This window comes from Lepisosteus oculatus, chromosome 9, assembly GCF_040954835.1.
Source record: "Lepisosteus oculatus isolate fLepOcu1 chromosome 9, fLepOcu1.hap2, whole genome shotgun sequence".
Taxonomy (NCBI): Eukaryota; Metazoa; Chordata; class Actinopteri; order Semionotiformes; family Lepisosteidae; genus Lepisosteus; species Lepisosteus oculatus.
Genome location: NC_090704.1, coordinates 3,807,963 through 3,828,435, shown reverse-complemented (window position 1 = coordinate 3,828,435; position 20,473 = coordinate 3,807,963). Strand labels below are relative to the sequence as shown.

The 20,473-nt window shown below is 44.3% G+C and overlaps 2 protein-coding genes across 8 annotated transcripts in view; both read right to left on the bottom strand.

The window, feature by feature from the left end:
- zzz3 (zinc finger, ZZ-type containing 3) overlaps window positions 1-10,792 on the bottom strand; it is a 30,807-nt gene extending 20,015 nt beyond the window's left edge. For 3 of the 6 annotated variants that reach the window (XM_015355348.2, XM_006634768.3, XM_015355352.2), the window contains exon 1: window positions 10,690-10,792. The gene's annotated coding sequence lies outside the window, so the exon portion shown is untranslated. Of the gene's footprint in view, window positions 1-6,910; window positions 7,016-9,981; window positions 10,159-10,402; window positions 10,485-10,689 lie in introns of those variants that run through there. The other 3 variants (XM_015355349.2, XM_069193994.1, XM_015355350.2) reach the window with 3 other exon arrangements.
- Window positions 10,793-16,457: 5,665 nt separating this feature from the next.
- Window positions 16,458-20,473, bottom strand: part of usp33 (ubiquitin specific peptidase 33) — a 30,716-nt gene continuing 26,700 nt past the window's right edge. For both annotated transcript variants that reach the window (XM_006634682.3, XM_015355370.2), the window contains exons 23-24: window positions 18,902-18,970; window positions 16,458-17,726 (exon numbers count right to left, since the gene is read on the bottom strand). In XM_006634682.3, coding sequence (XP_006634745.2) covers window positions 17,569-17,726; window positions 18,902-18,970 — 227 coding nt within the window. In that variant the 3' untranslated portion in view covers window positions 16,458-17,568. The remainder of the gene's footprint in view (window positions 17,727-18,901; window positions 18,971-20,473) is intronic.

Sequence of the window (20,473 nt, the reverse complement as noted above, 5' to 3'; positions counted from 1 at the left end):
ACTCGCATCCAGGGGACCTCAAGACTGAAATATGTGGGCTCAAGACTGCGGACCTCGGCAGTTAACAAGCCATACAGACACACTGTGCCACAAGCAAGGAGAAGGGAGAGAACTGGGCTCCAAAGGCCACAGCTGCAGTGTGGGGCATGCACACCTCACAGGGGCAACACTTCTAGACACACAGCAGCCCCAGAGGACCACATCCAGTGCTCCCAGTAAAGGGAAGCCAGTGATAGCGGAGAACTCCATTTCAGGTATAAACAGTGCACTGCGCAAGGGTGATGGGAGTCTCAGATGGTCTGCTGCTTGCCTTCTGTCCGGGATGACGCCAGCTCAATCACTCGGCTAAGCAATTTTATTCTTTCCCAGCACCTACCAATTCAGAGCACTCGGAAGGTGCACAGTCTCCGCCACGCCTCCCGGGCCGAGCAGGAGCGAATCTAGCTGGCATGGGCCACGTCAAAACAAATGGTAAAGCAGGCTGGTGGCACTGCAACAAAAATCTCCGAATTTAGCTTGCAAACCGAGAGGCGGAACGTTCACGGTGGTCTTCCTGGGAACTCTGCTGATCCTTGGTAAGAACCCAGGCAGACAGGGAATATGGAGATTTAACAGGTGGCTAAAAGGCAGATGGCAAAGCAGAAGGATTTAGGTTTATGGACTCTAAACTGGGGATCCTTCGGGGGGAAAATGGGAGCTGCTGACAGCAGGAGGCACCTGAGAGGCGCCAGTGAACTGGGCAGGGTTGCGCGCTGAGGAGCTGAGGAGACTTTAGGAATCTGGGGAGCAGAGAGCACACAATAGGAAAGCCCTGGGCCTCACTAATAGCAAACCTGGCTCATTCCTTTTAAAATGCCCATGCCTCAAGGACAGGACCACTGGGATTAAAACGCAAAGCCAGTGCATGCACAGGTTACAGGGACACAAAGGGACTGACTGAAACATGGCCAGGAGAGGAAGGCTGGGATGAATACAAACTTAATGGTTACTCTTCTTCTGGATGGACAGCCCAGACAGAAGAGCTGGAAGGGTGGGACTGAACATCTCAAACATCCTGCAAGCAAAGGCACTGAAACTGAGCTGAGGCCAAAATGAGTGTCCACAACTTCAAAATAAAACTGTGAAGGAAAGAGTTGGGGCTTACAAAGCGTGAACTAGAAAAACAGCCAGACTGAGTCAACAAAATAGCTGCCACCGTCAAAACAAATCCATCTCCGAAACAAATAAATCCAAGTCTAGGAGACGGCTTTAATGGAGAGCTTCTGACAAAAACCCAGAAAAAAAAAAAAGATCACTCCGCAGACTAAACGGTTTCCATCTTTTTCCGAGATTCGATTATGTGAACAATGGGAGCAGCTGAAAAAAATATCGTAATTGCAGAGAGAGAGAAAAAGAATATTGCAAAACACAGAAAAATAAATGTGTTACTACAACAGTAAAAGGTGAAGGAAATAAATATAAAAGGTAATTGTATGTGAGGTATACTTGAGGTAAGAAATGAAATATAAAGACAGTATGCTCAATGGATATTCACATGAGAAGACATAAATAACTGCATGCCTCAGAGAAGGCGCACCGCCAGTATTCGGTAATTGTAGTATATCAGACAGAAATTCTGTCGGGGCTGGGGTGGCTTAACACTAAGAAATCTCCAGGGCCTGATATCTTCCCAGGTGTATTAGGGAAGTAAATGAGGGGTGGCATTCATAGATCTTCTCCTTAGTTAGCATATTTCAACCCTCACTAAGCATGGTGCTGTACGCACCGACCGGAAAATTGCTAATGAGGCCGATTCATAAACACTGATATGAAAGCAAACCAGGGACCTGTAGACCAGTCAGTCCTAGAGGTAAAGAAAGTGAGAGCTGTACCTCAAGATTATTTACAAAACAAAGAAGTGTTAAGAGTTAACCAACACTAATTCAGAAAAGGAAGGTCACATTTAACCTACTAATCCTCCAACAAGCAACGAGGACTAGTCACATGGGAGATAGGCTAGAGCATGCCATGAGATATTTCATTTGAGAAGGTTGACTCCCAAAGTGAAAGCGACAGGAATCCAAGGCAGCAAATGCACATGGAACAAGAGCTGGTTTGCGAGGATCAAATAGTGTCACCTTAAGGGACAGATCTAGTGGTGGAGTACTGCAAGGAGCTGTTTCAGGCCCACTGCTCTTTCTGATGAGTACCACTGGCTTGGATTACAGTATACTTAGCGGACTGTTTAAATCTGCAGATGCATAGGCAGACGCTTTTCAAACTAAAGTGCAAAAGCAGGAACATGCATGACCCGGCACGTGTGATTCAGAGCTGCAGGATGTGAAGTGTGAAAGGGATCTACCCGTCACATCTGAATGTGGGGAAGCAATAAAAAAAAAGCACACAGAATAATTGGGCATAGATATAGGAAGCGGTTTGTAATTGAAATAAAGAGCAGGTTCAGAGAGCAACCATAATGAACGATTCCTGGTATCAGTGGATTGTCATATACAGGCAGGTTAAAGGAGACAAACCGCTTCAGTAGTGGAATGAGGACTCAGTGTCACTGATCGAACCTATAATGCTATCCGTTTCGGACAGACAATACGAAAACCTTCTGTACACAGCCTGGAACTCATGTCCTAAGTGGTAGAGGCACAAACGCTGGTGTCCTTAACAACTAAGGTTTAAATAGTACATTCACTTAACAACAAAGCAACCAAACTGCAAGAGGGACTGACTAGCCTCTTGTTCTTACCAAGAAGTCATTCGTGATCTCCCCCAAAATGAAGCACACAACTGTAGTTATTATTAACAACAGACGCCATTACATTTTTCAGTTTTTTTCCAGTGAAGAAAAAACCCACGGCATTAAAAAAACTACACATTATAAAATCCGTGGCAAACCATTTGCAGAAGTATCTACCCAGCGACACCTCCCTTAACTGATCGTTGGGGTTTACAATATTTGACAAAACTTCCTCCATTTAAGATCTGTGCTTGGAGAAAGCCAGGAGCAGCGACAGCAATTCTCATCATTTCAAAGAGACACTGGAGTCTTCATCGCAGAGAAATGAAGTGGAGGAAAACAATCACAGGAATGTCAAAACCATCTTTCGTCTTCTGGAAGCCAACGAAAAGGCAAATTATCAGGTTTTCTCTTACAATCACCGTCACAAAAGGTGAAAACAACTGACTGGATAATCTTGTCACAGACTGTAATTAAGCATCAACATTCCTTTTCAAGGGTGTCATGGCTTATGAAGCGAAATAACTTCATTTATTTCAGTTTAAGGAGCAGGATAAAAAAAAAAAAACTATCCTACCGCAAAACGTCTCAAAGATTATGGAACCACTCTCATGGCTTTGAATGGATGTACTGATATTGTACACTGTGTTAACCGTGATATTTTGCACTGCCTTTTGCCTGGTCTGTGCAGGATGCTGTGTCTCGCCTAACAGCTTGAACAAGCTCTTAGCTCTCAGCCACCGGCTACAACGTTGTGAGATGGTGGACACAGGGCAGTCAGTGTTGTCCGGATGTGTGTGACAGGTGCCACACCTGCATATTATACTATGTAAACTGAAACACTGCTTTCTGATGCAGAACGGAGGTTCCTACAGTTAAATGTGACTCTTAGTTGAGCTTAAACATTTACGTTAGACACTGACAAACATGTCAAAGGGTCAGACAGACAACAAAGCATTACTAGAAACCCAGAACAAACAACCTGGCTTTTTTGCTTTACAGTCAACATCAGAAAACATTTTAGAATTGTGTATTCATTCCATTTTGCAACAAAATACAGATCACACCTAATAATTTTATTATTATAACACCATTTTATAAAAAAAAATAGGAGGAGCACTGATATTTTTTTATTTCATTCTTTTACATAAAAACCATTAGGAAAACTGCCTCTCTCTTGTCCTGTATTTTAGGTCCTCTCCTTTCAGGAAAGAGTGAATACCAAAAACAAGTGGAAGAGTGCATCTAAACAAAATCTTCATTAGAGATTCATCTGTAATATCCCAAGTTTTAATTTTGCTGCACACAAGTAAATAATATCAGTGTAGATCTTTCCTGGTGTTACCAGTAAAGCTTAATAAAAACACAGACATATATGGTTAAGTGCTCATCAAAACAGTACAGCAGAACAGGATTTAAATTTCTCTTTAAATGGAAGACTTTAATTTGTAAATGTGGTGTTACACAATTTCCGAGATGACTGCATGTGCAAAGATCCACTGCTGCTTGCTATACATCCTCAGACGCTATCAAACAAAATCAGACATGGTGCTCAGCTGCTCCCTCCGACTGACTGTGGGCAGAAATAATTCATTGCATCTAAAAAGAGCTGTTCATCCACATGCTTCCCTGGGTGCTTTATTCATGGGAGGGACCCCACTGCAGCCAGCCACACGTGACACATGACAGATCCAGCTCACACATCGCTCACGATCACTCCACCCCACGTCTCTGCAGGTCAGCAGGAGGGGAGCTTTAGGGGGAGGCCAGACTGGACGGGCCACGAGTGAAGCTGAGCCGGGACTTACAGGTTGACACCCTTGCTCTTACAAACAGTGCCCAGGTCTCGTTTAACAACCTTGTAGTAAGAACATCAGCAGAAAACAGCTGATCATTATCACTAGTTTATCACGCACTGGTATACCTGACTAATTTAAAATCGCCACAAAATTGTCATGCTTGAACTTACAAATCAAGTCTTTCGATTTTAGCGCAGTTTTAAAATCACAAATGCAGTTTCAAAGTTTCCAGGTAAGAACTCAGCTGTATGGTCACCACACTTTAAAAAAAAAAAGAAAAAAGAAAACCGAACTGAACTTTAAAAAACTGAATCATAACCAAACATCCCAAATCTTACTTCTCTAGTATGAGTTCCTTTCATGAACTACTGAAAAATGCAGGTACCAGAAACTAATGCAACACCTTTGAATGGTTTGAATACTATCTTCTCAGCATGTCAGACCTTCAGAATACAGGATTTCTGGAGAGAGAGAGAAGTGACAGCACAAACTTTTTCAGGAATGCTACTCTCCCGCCTTGCAATCAAGTATCACAAGAGGGACAGGGACAAAATGATCGCCTGCATAAAATGAGTCCAATACGCTGTAACATTTAATGTTCCCTGAGAAAGGTGTGCCCATTTCTTGGAGTATTTCAAAAATAATTGACAAGAGCTGATGGATGATGGCTGGCAGAATCACATAAGATTGCTTAATGTTGATCAGGAGCTGACAACATGAATGTCAGGGCTGCCCCTGTTGCCACACAACCCTACACAGCACAGCCACCTTTCAAAACACCCTGAATGAGCATGAGAATCACAGTTCATTCATCCTCTTAGGTCCCATAATACACTCACCATCTTAATTCTACCCTGTATTCCAGGTCCAATCACAGATATTAACAGGACAGGCAACCCCCTATAGTTTGCATTCCTGGTGTGGCAATTCTGTTGCCTTAAAGCCTCATTCAGTAGACTCTTGTTTGGGAACCACACCGAATTCACTGAAGGCTCTAAAGGGATACTGCTGCAGACCTTAACACTGAAGAGTCAACAGGTCTATTGGACCGAGAGCCATTTCATCCTCTATTTCAAAGAGGGCCACAATAATAAAAACAAATCGCCTTTTTGGCTCACAATCCAAAAAGAGGTTTTAATTATTGAAATGCTGTAGCGCATGCAGTAGTTCTAATTCCTTTCAGCGGGTGCATTTCACATCCAAGATGTTCTTAACCTGTCGCAGAGGAAAGCAGGTAACGCAGGTGTCCTATGCCTGAATGAACTCTTTTTTTTAACTCGGGGGGGGGGGGGGGGTTCTTGTAGGGCTCCTTTTGGACTATCAATGGTACAGGTCAAAAATAACATGGAGCACCATAAGATGGAATTAGAACCTAATTGAAAACATGCTGGGGATGGTGACCTATTGTGTGCTTTTTTTTTTTTTTTTTTACTGCACTGCCCAGGGGTAAGCTTAGTCTCACCCCACAGGGACACACAGGGCCATAAAGACAAATTCCTGAACAATGAAACAGGCTAAACCTCAGGCCCACTTCAGACCCTCTGTGCAACCTCTACTCCAATGCATTCAATTCTGAATATACACCTGCGACACTTGCTTAACTCACAATACTAACTCTTATACCCACACTGACAGCACGCAACACATGACTTGAACAAGACCTTGTATTCTGTATTTATGTATTTTTGTATCCTTTTTATTGTTTCTTTTTAGTTTAAATGGCTACAAACCTGATATAAAAGTAATGCACTGTACATAAAGCTTGCATGTATAAATATTAATCACTGCATAATGATCTATCATCAAAGTTGCATAAATGACTGTAAGTTGTATACACCACTGCAGTTCCTTTAAAGTACCCTGAGACTTAGCTAATAAAACAAATCACCCATCCCAATCAATGTACTGTGCACGATACAATCATGTCATGGTCTCCCTCACGAGTGACCCGAAATTTGGAAAACACAAGTTTTTTGTATGTCATTATTAACAAAACAACACAGCTCAGAGACACAAATGTTCACCCTCTATAGTAAACTCTACATTTTACCAGGCCTTAAGTGGTTCACTGCAAGCTAATGGGCACTGACCATGCATGAACGAAAGGCATAACATTAATGAAAGACAGCACCCTATCTGAGCCATCACAATCAGAGCAAAGCGGACATGCAAGAAGGCCCAGTCTCAGTCAGAAAGGAGCGAGATAATTCTGAATTAATCCCTGAAATTATGAAGGCTGCTTTGAAAACACCATATTTGAATTGCAACGTTTCAGAATGTGTCCAAAAAAACAAGTGCTCCTCTTTTTTTTTTTTTAGCAAACAAGTAAAAAAATTAAAACCCACTGGACCATTTAATTTATTCAGAAATGGGGTGCACTCACCTCGTGCTCCCAGACTTTCTTCAGGGTTCACACTGATACACCTGACTGAGCTTTGTCTCTTGGCCATAAAATGCATTTCTCTCTTCTTTAATCACACTTCTGTAACTAACACAGAAAAAGGGGAGGTGTGTTAATTCCACTGTCAGTAACACACTACATGTGCCCCTCTTTCACTGGGGAACCTACAACTGTTAGAGCAGCATTATAAACAACTCCAAGCTTCACACAGAGCTGTGGATCCAATAACATGTAAGTGTCAGAGGTCAGTGGCACTGACCAAGATAAACGTAAGCTTTATTCTACAGATCAGAAGGGCGAAAAACAGATCTGTACAAAAGGAATACAAAACGCCATTAGCTCATCAGGTATGGACTGTGAAAAGGTTATCTGAACCCGTAAAACTAATACCTCTTGCACAGAGCAGGGTAGACAAGAACCCCAAGTCAAGTCTGAAGCCTGTAACGTCATGTCCCGCTGGCCTGGGGCTCCTGTAATGAACTATTTCAGGTTCCTCGGGAATAAAGAATGGTTTAAACATCTACTTTCCTGTTCTAACGTTTCAGCCTCTTTTCTTTCACCTGGCAACACCCTCATCACTCTTGTTTTGGTCACCAATCTTTCTAACAGTATGACGGTTCTCGGCGCCATTTCTAAACTCTGCGACAGGCACGGCAACTCGGGAGGAACAGGCGACGAAAGTCTAGCGAAAGGAAGAAGAGGAGCTGCTGCACTCCGAGGCAGGAGCTCGACCCTCAGACAGCGCAGAACGAACCGCGTTTCTTCACAAGCTTTCCAGGGGGCTGACAGAATTCTGCAACCAGCCTCCAAGCTGTCCTGTATTGCAAATTGATCTTAATTGGTCCAGACCTCGTCGGTGCTTAAAACATCATCGCAGGTGCAACAGCCAGAGCTCAGCGTGACCTTCTGAGCTTGGCTGGTATGACAATTGTACAGCCACTGTTGCTGCCCCTTCTGCAAACAATCCCCACACAAGAGAGAACAGCCCCGCCCCCCCGGAGATGACCTCTGACCTTTGCCGTCTTCCTGTGACCAGAGGAGGAGGAGTCTGGGTAGTGGGCCCAGGGCATGCCCACGCACTGGATGAGTGAAATATTGTCCTTTAAGGTGGTCTTGCAGAGTATCCGATTTCTGTGAGCTTAATCCTCAATATTCCTGTTCGATTTCCAGTTTTTTTTGTTTTAATTTGCAAAAGAACTAAAGGTCTCGCCTCCAATCAACACAACACCCCCAAACAGAATTTGCCTGTTTTGAATGTGCCTGATTTTAGGAAAACGACAGCCAGAAAATTCCAGAGGAACCACAAAACTAAACCAGACATAGCATGGCATTTTTAGCATGGAATTTTAAAATGATTAAACGCCAGAATGGCTGAGCCTTCTTAAACGGATGTTTAAATCCCCCCCCGCCACAGTTCAACACACAACACTACTTTAATGCAAGAGAACCCTTCAATAAAACACACAGTTCTGAAAAGCGATGACGACAATAACTTAGAACTCCGCTCTAAAAAAATAAATAAAGAAGTACTACTCTGCACTCCAGCCAAAACAATGAAATAAAACGCAGTTAGCCCAACGTACAATTTAACTGACACAGAGGCTACGCATGAATTAACCGAACTGGAATAAGCAGATAAACGTTTTCTTTAGATACTGGGAGTCAATTGAACCGTCAGGTCCCCTGAAACGCTGCTCGGACACGAGCTGGAGACGCACACCTCCCTGCTCTGTGGCATGAGTGACCTGTGTGCACCAATGGCCAGGACAGCCTTCTCCGTCCAGTCCACTGCCACTGGCATCTTCCCGGCAGGTGATTAACAGTCTGTGCTGCTGGCCCCAGCCAAGCATAGCCTGGTTGCAGACTTAACCTCTGGGACCTTTCAGCACCTGAGATGACCGGCGTTTGGACCGGAGCAATGGAGGGGGGGGGGAGTCTTTCTGTAGGAAAAGCATTCCTCCCACGTGGAAGTAAAACACTCTGAACTGAACCAAGCTTCTTTGAGTCTGAGGCCATACTTCACTCAAATGCATTTTTTTCAGGGAGGAGGGGCAGCCAATCTTAAATTTGAAACAATACAGGATTGGTACGGTCAAGTCCAGTCGCTTTGCAATAGTTATTACCAGTGATGCCATTAAAAGTGCAAAATCCAGTGCTTAGGATCTGGACTGCAAGGAGAACACAAAGTGATTGTTACCAGCTGTCACGACTCAGGGCATTCATAATATAATTAATGACAATTAGAGACCGGAGGAGTAATTCTAAAATACACCTTACACATGCTTTAAATGGAAAAGGGAAAATACTGATACGCTATATAACGTATTTAAGAAAAACATAAACCCTTCCACACGCTGTTTAAAAGCCCTTCAGCAGTCCTCAGCCCTGTCGCTTCGATGCAAGAAATCGCACGTGTTTAGCGCTACTTCCTGATTAACGCGGGCGGCAGCGTGTCGGACGCGAACTTTAATTTGACATGTGTTGCCTTTCGGAAAGTTTTCTTTTTTTTTTGGTTGGGCTCAAAACTGCTGCGTTCGCCGTGTACACGCGAAAGGACCTACACCGCCGCGCCACCTACTCGCTCCGGTGAAAAGCAAATGTGTACAAAAAGAAAAATCACCACTTAACCAAAAAAAAAAATATATCTAAAAGAATAACGTTGCGGAGAAACTGAACAACAACTTCGTAGTGAAGGTCCCGCACTCACAGCGGAGACGGATTGCGCTCAGTGATCAAAGACTGAGCGTCTCCGTGTTGCCCTGTTTCTGGCCCACGGGAGAGCTTTTTATGCTCCTCTCCGCCGGCTGCTGCCCAGTCCCCGCAGTTGTTTTTTTCCCTTCTCCCCCCACCCGTTCATTTTCCGCGAGTGGGCCTTGAGGAGCCGCCGAGGAACTCCAGCCCGCAGAGAGCCCATCCCGCCCGGGCAGGGTGCAGCCGAAACCCCGCCGGAGAGGTACCCCACGGCCGCTTACTTCATACCACGAGTTTCTGGGGTTGTTTTTTTTTCCCCCTCCTCCCTTCTCCTTCTCTTTCTTTTTAAATCCAACGCTTACCGAGGCCACTGCACGCTACGAGTCCCAGCCATCAGCCACGAAACGTGCAACCACGGCGCCGCGCTGAGCTCGGTCGCACCCTGCTGCATGATGGATGCACCACGACTGACACGAATTTAGTATGCAATTTTTTTTACCCAACCAACCAACCAACAAACCAACCACCACCGCCACCCTGCCGCTGCTGCTGCTGCTTAACTCGCACTTGGTGATCAAGGCATGGTTTGCACGACCCCCCCCCACAGAAAAAAAAATAAGACTCGCGTACAATAACAAAAACTACGTTCAAGCCAGCCGCACATCAACACGGGGCAAAAAAAAAAAAACAAGGAGAGGGTTGCTAGGATAGAGAGGAGAGAGGGCGGGTAATAAACCCCAAAATGCACGAATGTAGGAGGGCTGCAAGCCCCCGTGTGCTAACCCAGTTCCAGCGAGCAGATGGCCCGATCTCGGCGGCTGCTGCAGGAGAGACGTGGGGGGAGAGAGAGGCGACCGCTCGGCGCACCAACTTTCCCGAGAGCGATACACACGTATCCGCCGGACCCCCTTCTTCGGAACCGACAGGCCGAACCTCCCCCCCTCCTCCTCCTCCTCTTCTTGAAGTTCCACTTTTTTGTTTTGTTTTTTTTCACCCGGCGGCGCGACCCGGGCGCGTCCTTTAATCGCGAAGAAACGGCTTCGTTTCCAGAGCCCGAGAATTCGACTTACCTCACTTCCGCAAGGGGCTCGCTGCGCTCGCGGCCGCCGCCATGTTGGCTGTCCCCTGGCTCCGTGCGCGCGGCTCGCTGCCGAATCCCACAATCCCGCCGCGCTCGGCACAGCAGTGCATTAGCGTGTGTGCGTGCGTGTGTGTGTGTGCGCGCTACGAGCCTGCAGCATGGGCACCGTGCATTCTGCAATACTGGGTCACTGCAGCACATCGCCCTGGCCCTGGGATCAGCCCGCTGAAATAAGTCTTTTTTTTTTATTGCCGTTGGCTTGTCGCATGACCGCCGCGCTCGCTCGATTTCCGTCTTTAGTTTTGTTTTTTTTTTGTGTTTTTTGTTTTTGTTGTTACCCGTAGACGTTCAACCTTTAACGATCGCGTCTGAAGTTCGTGTAGAACTGGAGCTGGGGGGAGATCACGGGTGCGCGGGAGGACTGGCGTGATTAGGAGGAACATTAATGAGAAGAAATATAGGTGAAAAGTATTTTTTTTAAAAAAAATAATCAAATCTTACGTTTAAATAATATCAAAGACATGGCGTTAGGTGTTGAGGGGATTTTGCATTCTAGTCACGACACGAAAACTAACGAGCACCGATTTTTTTGGGACACTAAATGTGTTTATTGCATTGGACGTGCTTTGTCTCGGAACCGCACCGTCTCCTAAATCCGCGCATCTGAGACATGAGCCGCATCTTAGACGGCACCCGGCTGACCTCTTAAATTGATAAAAAAACTTTAATGTCCCCTCGGGGTGGGGGAGTAATGTATATATATATTCACGTCGAAAAGTAGGGCAGACGCATCGATCAGGGTTTGTGTCATTCACAACTCTGCTTTGACAGGTCTCCCTGACCTCGTGTTCCGGTCTGTGTGGAGTGGTTGTAATTTTGCATGTGAAAAACAAAATGAACGGGGCAAGAGGAGGTTGTTATATAAGGTGTTGTGAACCTATTGTGCGTCTGTTTCCCTTTCCCGGTTGGAGGGTTTAATTATTAACCTGATGCGATAGAGACCGAATGACTTTGCGTTGCTAGGTAAGCCTATCTGTCATCCAAGCAAGCAAAGGTTGACTGTCGCGGTGCAGCCCAGCAAGACGCTGCGGTTTATATATTATGTTGTTGTTGTAAAACAAGCGAGGCGACTTTTCAAGCTTTTCGGGGACTATAAAATAAACGACTGGAAATGAACCGGGCCAGGAGATGGGTTCCCTGGTCACTTCGTTGGATCGACAGTGGCGGAGCGGCTGCGAGGTCGCCCTGTGAAAAACGGGGCCCCGGCTGGGACGCCCCCCGACAGAGAGGATAAAACGTGGGATTTGGGAATGTGGGTGCTCACTCTCGTAGAGGTGACAAGCGTCCCGAGTTGCAAGCTCTGCTTTGGGCTGGTTTGCACGGCACAGGGTTGGAGGGCCCAGCACGCCTTAAGGCCGGTTCAGGGAATCGATCGCCAACTCTGCAGGACACAGTCCTTATAGCCGATACGAGCACGGGTGCCTGGCTGTGGAAAACATATTAATTTTGAAGAACGGGCCGCCAGCTGTAAGCCTTTTTTAATTATACACCCGACAGTACAATAAAATTAAGTAGTGGCAGGTTTGTCGATCCTGGCGTGCTCGCGAATTGTCCTTAAAAGATTTAAGATCTTACTAGGATGCTTGTTGTTAGAATTATCGTTATGATGTCCTCCAAGTCACCCCCAAAGGAGGATTAATTAGTCAAGAATTTGAACTTGACATTTCTTACATTAAGTGCTTGGCCGTGACCTGTAGCACACACAACTCAGGAGGGTTCTTGTCGATATTATACGCTTAGCAGACACCCATATCCTTTGTCGTCCTGTTCATCAGTATGGCAAGGGCATAGCACTGCCTACAGCCTCACACAGGCCGATTTCAGGGATGCTCTGCCCCCTAGTGGTGGACAGCGCAAGTGCACCGGAAGTACTCGTGCTTTCCCCCACACTGAGTGACATTTTTGTAGTCCTGGCCTTGAAGTACCCCTGTGTCTTTGGGTCTCATTCCAAAACTGAGCTTTTTAATCATTTAAGCTGATTGAACCCTTAATTGAGCCAACTGATTGATTTTTAACAGATCCCCAAGCCCAGGACTTAGTCTCGCAAAATAATCTTCTTTATGTTTGTCAGTTCCAGTAAGTACTGTGAGCAGAGCGCTCTGTTTCAGTTTGGCTTAAAAATGCTGCTGCCCGACAGCTTTCAAAGCAACTCTTATTGTGTATCAGTGAATGAGGTGCGGACACAGGTGGGAACGATGCCGTCAAACTCTCTCATCGTAATTAGTCTTAGTGCCGCGTGGTCCCGCTGGCCAAATTCAACGCAGTCGTCGAAACGGGAGACGTGCTGAAATCCAGGCATCAGGGACAGATTTCATGCCCCTTTCTTGCCTCATTCTACTATTTTAAGAACCGAAAGGATTTTAGAAATACAAGCCAGCAACTCTAAAAATTAAAAATCCCAGGGCGTTTCTCGAAAAGAGTAGGTGTTACCCTGGCATCCTGGCCAAATCCCCCCCCTGGCCTTTACCAGTCAGGGCCTCCTAATAACCCCCATCTCTGAACTGGCTTCATCACTCTGCTCTCCTCCCCACGGAAAATAGAGGTAGAGAAATTAATCGGTACCGGACCAGACCTCCTTTAACCAGATCTCGCTTCGTAAGAGTGTATTGAAAAGCAGGCGATTAGAAATGTTTAAAGTACATGTCTCTCGTGAATCCGGGCACTCAACGTCAAGACCAGACAAGCTTGCACAAGCAGGCCCTACATGGAAGTACATTTAAAACTGAGAACAGGACGCCATTCTTTACCCAAAGGGTTGTGGGAGTCTGGAACAAGCTCCCCGGCTGTGCTGTTGAAACCGATACCCTTGCTTCTCTCAAGAAATGGCCGGATGAGACCCTTGAATCGATTAGCTAGCAAGTGTGAAACGGGCTAGATGGGCTTAATTACTTCCTCTGGCTTGTTTCCGCTCTGGTGTTCTCCGGTTATATAACCGTGACTGGCCTCTATCATCATGCAGCTCTCTGCACATCAGACAGGGGTGAGATGGATGTTTTTCCGATTTTATTAAAGTGTCATTCTTTCCATATTTACACCCAAAAAAAGACTACAATGTACGAGTTAGGTATAAAGTTAACCAGTCCTTGAAAGGTATAAATTCTGTGCTGACACCTGACCCACAATTTCCAATAGCTTTGTAAAACAGATTGTATATGATCCAAAATACCCTGAATCGAGGACGAGGCATTAGCTAGCAATATTCGGCAACAGAATGTTAACTTACTGTTATTGTACAATAGACAGGGTATCAGTATATCAGAGTGTCTGGATGTAGTTTTCATTTTGCCATCTCCTGGCCCGGCTTCACCAGGCCAGGTTCATTTCCAGTAATTTATTTTATAGTCCCCGACTGCGCAGGCCCAAACGTCAGTATGCATCCATCTAACGCGCCCTTTGATCTATGTGTATTGCTATAAGCGGACTGATAACGCGTACGCTTGAAAAGTCGCCTCGCTTGTTTTCCAACAACAACAAAATAAACCGCAGCGTCTTGTTGGGCTGCATCGCTACAGTCCACGTTTCCTTGCTTTGATGACCGATAGGCTACCTAGCAACGCAAAGTCATTCGGTCTCCCTGTTCCTGCACTCATACCCCTGCCTGCTAAATCAGAATCTCTTTAAATTGACAAACATGGGAAATCTGTCCGTGCTTCCCAAAGGGGTGCTTTGTCTATTTCCTATTTACTGTAATTTGCTGTAAGAAGGGTGTTTTCAAATTAAGATGCACTCTTTCTTTAATGTATTGTTAGGGGGCAGCAAGATTAATATCTTTCAGGAACGAGCCAGGGATTTATGTCTTTGATTTCTCCAGCCTCCTGGTGGTACTAAGAATGAGACAAACGCCAGAGGTAGAAAACGGGCCAGGCCTGAGACAAAGTGGAAGACCTACACGATAAGAAAAGCCCCTTTTTTCCCCCAAATATCCATTATACCACAGAGCAAAACTCAAAAAGACATTTCCGTCTCCCTCCAAGAAGAACTCTGCAAAAGGCTTTTAGATCAGGATAAGGTGTGGCCAAACATTTGTAAGAAAATTTAGAAAGACAAGAACTTGGAAGACAAGCCCCAGGAAAAGGAGAAGATTGGAGCAGCAGAGAGAAGTGCTCTATGTCAACAGCGAAAGGTGGATCAAATCACAGGGTACGCTGTGACCTTTGACCCCAGCTAGTCCTTATAGCGCACACCTGACAATGACAGCCTGAAACCAGCAGGGTTGCCACAAGCATATCCTTAAACAAAATTCCTGTTTAAATTTTAGTTGCCCGTAACAGTAAATAAGGGTAGCACAACTGACTTTTTGCTATCTCTATTGTTTGCGCCGTTCATATTTTTGCAGCTCACTTCCTTGTACATTAGAGTTGTGACCATTTTGTGTAGAAATCGAACGACTCATGCTTACCTGTTCCTTCTTTCTGAACCCTCAGGCACACTTACACGCTCTTTCCAGATGTAAAAGTTTCAGTTTCTGCTGTAACTTTCATGAAACGGGGAGCAAACGTCCTGTTCCACACGATCGTAGGTCTTCTTTTCAGTTTCCTGCCTGCATAATATCTTCTGTAAATACCCAGCATTCCTCTCACTTTATTCAGATTAAATAAAATCACCTGATTCAAGGTGTGGATTGATTTGAATTCCCCCCCCCAAAAAGGCAGAATTTTACCTACAATTTCAAAACTTGTCCAAAATACAGATTTTGCAGTAAATGCAAAAGAAGGCAGTAAAAAATGTCTTATATCAAGCCATTTCGTATAAAATGGGAGTCTCAACTTACATCTGTGAATCAAAACAATTACCCATTTAATTTGTGTGGTTGAATGATTATCTTCACCACAAATACATCTTCTCAAGATTTCCAGGCAGCTTGCAAACTTGTGTCCATGACTTTATCCCGACTTGTGCGTCATTTAGTCTTGGTTATAAAGCTGTCGATTCATTTCTTCTCTGGACACAACAATGCGCTGCGGAGCTTTTCAAAAGCCGGTGACTCAGCTGTTGCGATTCAGGGAGGCTTTAGTGTTCAGCTCAGGAAGTGAAAGCTGATTGTTGTATGGCATCGAGACACCGATGCTGACCTAAGAAAAAATGTGGCCATATCTCACCACTAGCTACACATTCTAAGGCGAGAAAGCTTTCGACTCGCTCTGGACCATGCGGTAACAATTCCAGTTTGGTTTCTTTGAGCAATATTAAAGCTGCTCAGAGCAGTGGCCTCTGTACCTGATTATCATATCCCCCAAGACTGGCAAAATAGATGCAGTGCATGCAGGGAAGACTGCTAACAGAATATCAGCTTTACAAATAAATGTACACGAAAGCTTTCATTAAATATATGAGCAAAATGAATGGAAAGAAAGGGCTCCTGTGGTGTTTTTGTACAGCTCATGGATCAGCTGTTATGCCATCTTGACATTGCCAGGGTAATCTAATACACATTTGTATCACTCACACTACACTGGCTACGTAGAGGACTCTGCACAGCCTTTCCTACATTTGTAGCTGCATCCATGGGAGATGCTTCAGGGTTTTAATCCAACTGCTTCATACATCCCTGTGCCTTGTGTAAAGAAAGCAGAAAGCCAGCGTAGCATCATAAAAGTGACGGTGCTTATCTGTCCAATGAATGTGTTCTTTTTAGTTTAATCCATTACACTGAAAGCATGTTACTATAAGCTAATCAAAAACTGTAAAGCATAAGAGTCTGATCACACTTTTTATTGAAGAGCTTGGTTTTCAGATATTTTAAAGGTTATAATAGCATCAACCAAAGACAGAACATACTGTATTTACCTGTTATGAAGCATTCCATGTGTATCTTCCCCCCCCAAGTACAAAAGAGCACCTTTCCAGCTTCCTAACACAGAAAACCATCATGCCCATGAACATAAAAGAATGTCTTTTTTTCCAAAATAGCATCAAATAAAAATCCCTGGATCTGAATAAATCATTATGTATTCTGTACATATATCTTCACAGACGGGACAGAAAGTTTTTGCTTAAGTGTACATTATGTTGCATTTACATGCAGACCAATGCAATCAAAGTTGTAAAAGTACAAACCTGTTTAAAACCTGTTCTCTTTTGTGCACAGCCTTCCCTTATAGCCCCGCCCTTGAGCTGCCGTGCTTCTCACAAAAGACAACTTATTAGATTTAATCCATTATAGGATAAATAAAAATAAAACAGTAGGACTTAACATAAGTACTTCATGTACTGGTACATTCAAAATATATCAGGCATCACTTGTGTGAGCATGCTGTTTCTTTGTCCACAATACAGTGCAAAACAGTTCTTTCCTGAGACTACTTGGTAAGTACTTAGTATCCCTTGATAACCTTAAAATTTGTGTCATTTTTGAAAACCTTTTAGCTATCCATTTTTGGTTTTTTAACCACTCTAAGACAGTATTTCATAAAGAGATTTACTTCTAAAATGACTACTATTGTATGCATTGCATTTTTTACAGTTTGAAGTACATAATTGGGGTTTAAATACAAGGGCTGGTTTTTAATCTAATTGATTTACAAAAAAAGACCATTTATAATTTCTTCTGCTGCACAGTAGGTCAACACACTTGTTTAATCACAGCCTGTTAGACTAACTACTGTCTTCAGTGGCAAAAGAAACTTCTATACAAATACAGTTCTTCTTTTGTCATGTACTTATTCCATCGATTGTCAAAAATAACAATGCCCATATAATTTAAAAAAAGAAAAATGACGACATCCTTCCACAAATGCCTTTTGCTTTAAAAAAATGCTTGTCGAGTGCAAAAAAAGGGGTGCGTTTATTTTCTCTCGCGGCGCAGGAATTACACAGAACGGGTCTCCACCTCTATCTTCTCTTCTGCATGGGAGAGCTCGGAGTCCTGGTGCGCAACGCTCGGCCGCAGAGTCACGTCCGGGCCCCCCCCGTAGATTGATTGCAAGAAGTTCCAGGTTTCTTCGGAGATCTGTCCCGAATCCGCCCCTGTAAATTCGGCACACAGTGAGAGAAGGTCACAGTCCTGCCCCTGTGCGAGCATGCATGCGCGCGTTCCTTGCTTTCAAGCTTAACGCCAGCTCCAGTTCTTATAAACCCGAGCTCTGGTGACCGGAATCACAACAGGCAGCCCCTGGACATGCTCCCTTTCTATTCATCCTTGCAACGTAGCAGATGCGAACACAAGAGTGCCAGCGCAGGACGGTAAATCTCTAACTGGGGTGACAACCCCCCGATTCCGGAGCGCTGAAGTTTTCTTGGGGGGCATTCGTTTCAAGACCTTGAGAAATTAGCTTAGTCCGTCAACAGTGACATCGGTTCCTAGTATTTAACCCCTGGTGATATTGAAGAGCTATAAAAACCTACAAGGCTATGGCTCTCCACAAGAACAGCATGGTTACCCCCGGACACTGCTGCACAGGAGAAAAAGTAAAAACCTCCGTATACAACTAATCCTACTGTGCTTTACTGACTACAGGAACTGTTTTGTTTAACTGACATGATGATTAATTATTGGGTTGCACAAGAAAGATCTTTGAAAAGATCCTCAAATTTCTATTTCAATCAAACATCGCAAGAGTAAAGGAATGATCCCCATGGCTTTTTAAAAAAAAAAATAGAATGTGTGTTTTTTGGGGCGTCTCGGCTCACAGGGGAGAAACGCAGTCAGGTGTTTCCGACTCACCCACCTCTGGGCCACTTTCGACACGTCACAGGCAGCCAAGTCCCATGCAGGGTGTCCAGCACCCAGCACTGGAAGAGAGGAGCGCCCCTCACTGACTGTCCAGTGGTCACAGGGGTCATGGGCAGAGCCCTGGCTGACCAATCCCATCCTACACTCTGCTGCACTCGCTCATCAATCAATGAATCGCTCAATCAATTGAGAGGCTCTACTTAAGGAATCTAGGACACACTAGGCAGCTGACATAACCAGGGCTCGAACCCGTGATCGCAGAACACCGGCTGTGCTCGGGTGGGCACCTTTAATTAATTCAAAGACGGAGATTGAGCCGATTTAACAAATTACGCCTATCCCCACTATAACTGTAGCGGGCGTTTCTGAAAATGCTCCAGTCGGCAGAGTCATGGGACGAGAGCAGTGTCCTTTCGCACAACAAAATAAAAAATGAAGCCAAAACGTCTGACAGGAGCTGAGTCATAACCTTGTTTCAGTGTGATGTGCCCATTCTTATTCACAGCGATCTTGGTGTTATCAATCGGCCCAGGAGGATCTAAAGGAAAAGACAAAAACAAGTTCACTTTGAAATACTTATGATTGATACTACTGTTTTAACAGCAGTGTGTGCTCACCTATTAAGAACAGAATATACAATAGGAACGACAAGCTTTCAATCAAGTTGCACTGAAAGGAAACAATGAAAGCCTACATTAAAATGTCTAATGTGCTTCTCATCTCAAAGCAACTCAGATTAGATTTTAAATTACAAGAGCAAAATGTTGGGGAGAAAACAGCAGGTGATCGAATCGCAATCATAAAAATGCTCTGAATAAGATGTAAGTATTGGAAGTACATGCAAAAAGGGAACTTAAAATGAATAATCAATTACTACCCTCAGGACACACTGTATTTGGAACAACAAAGGTTATGAGCAATTTAATAGGGCAGTTAATCTAATGGCCACATTTCTGGTGTGCAATTTACTTCAGTACATCATTTCAAAGTATTTACACAGTGCTTTTCATATGGAATCAATAGATTCAAATGGAACTAGTAAACGCCATGTGCTACCAATTACAAAGGTTTGCATTCAGACTGTTTTAGATTCTAAAACCCTATTCTCTGAGTCATAAGGACAACGGTATTGCATGTAATACAGGGTGGATGACATTTTCAGAGCTCAGTTTTGAAAGGGCAGTCATCAACACACCGTGCAGTTGTAGATGGGTGGACAGAGATATATGCTTGACGAAAAGTAGCTGTGGGGTGCCAGGGTAACGGCAGAACTTTTAATTTAATTTTGGCAACAGAATAATTTTGAAATAATCTGCTTCAGACAAACAAGGAAAGAAGTGGATTCTGCACTTCTCCATTAAAACATTAACCACAAGCTTTACTCTGACTAATGACAGAAATACAGCTTTGGACAATTCCTGTTTTATAAGTTTACCATGAGAAGCCAGTTTACCGTTTAGCGTGTCTTCAGCCTTCAGCAGTACCAAACAATACTAATAAATAGTGCCATTTTTTAGACCATTATCATTAAGGCTATACGGACACAATGCTGCTGGGAATAACGAGCAGGATCACATCTGAAGGAACATTAAGCTTGAAATTTAAAAACATATGGCTACAAAATTCCTGTCTTTACGGAACAGCATTGAAACCATTAAAATGATTACACAGCCATTTGCCATAAAAAAAAAAATGGCATTATCATCTACCCCAAAGGAAATGTGCAGAATACCGATGAAGAGTCTGGCTTTGGACAAACGGGAACGACTGAGGACCGATGCCGAACCGGTGACAGCCGCACGAAATGAATTTCGGGGCTGGCTGATCGATGAGACCCTGGCTGCGTGTGCACGTTACAGAAACGGTCTAGCGGTCTCAGGGCTCACGGGTACGGCCAGCGTGAGGAACGGCGAACAGTTCTTTAAGCACTGCCCTGTTACTGTCGAAAACACCTTTTTGTTTTTATCCTTCTGACCTCTCTAGGTGGTCACTACATAGCATATTGCAGGAATGACCTCAATGGCCTGTGGTACGAGTTTGA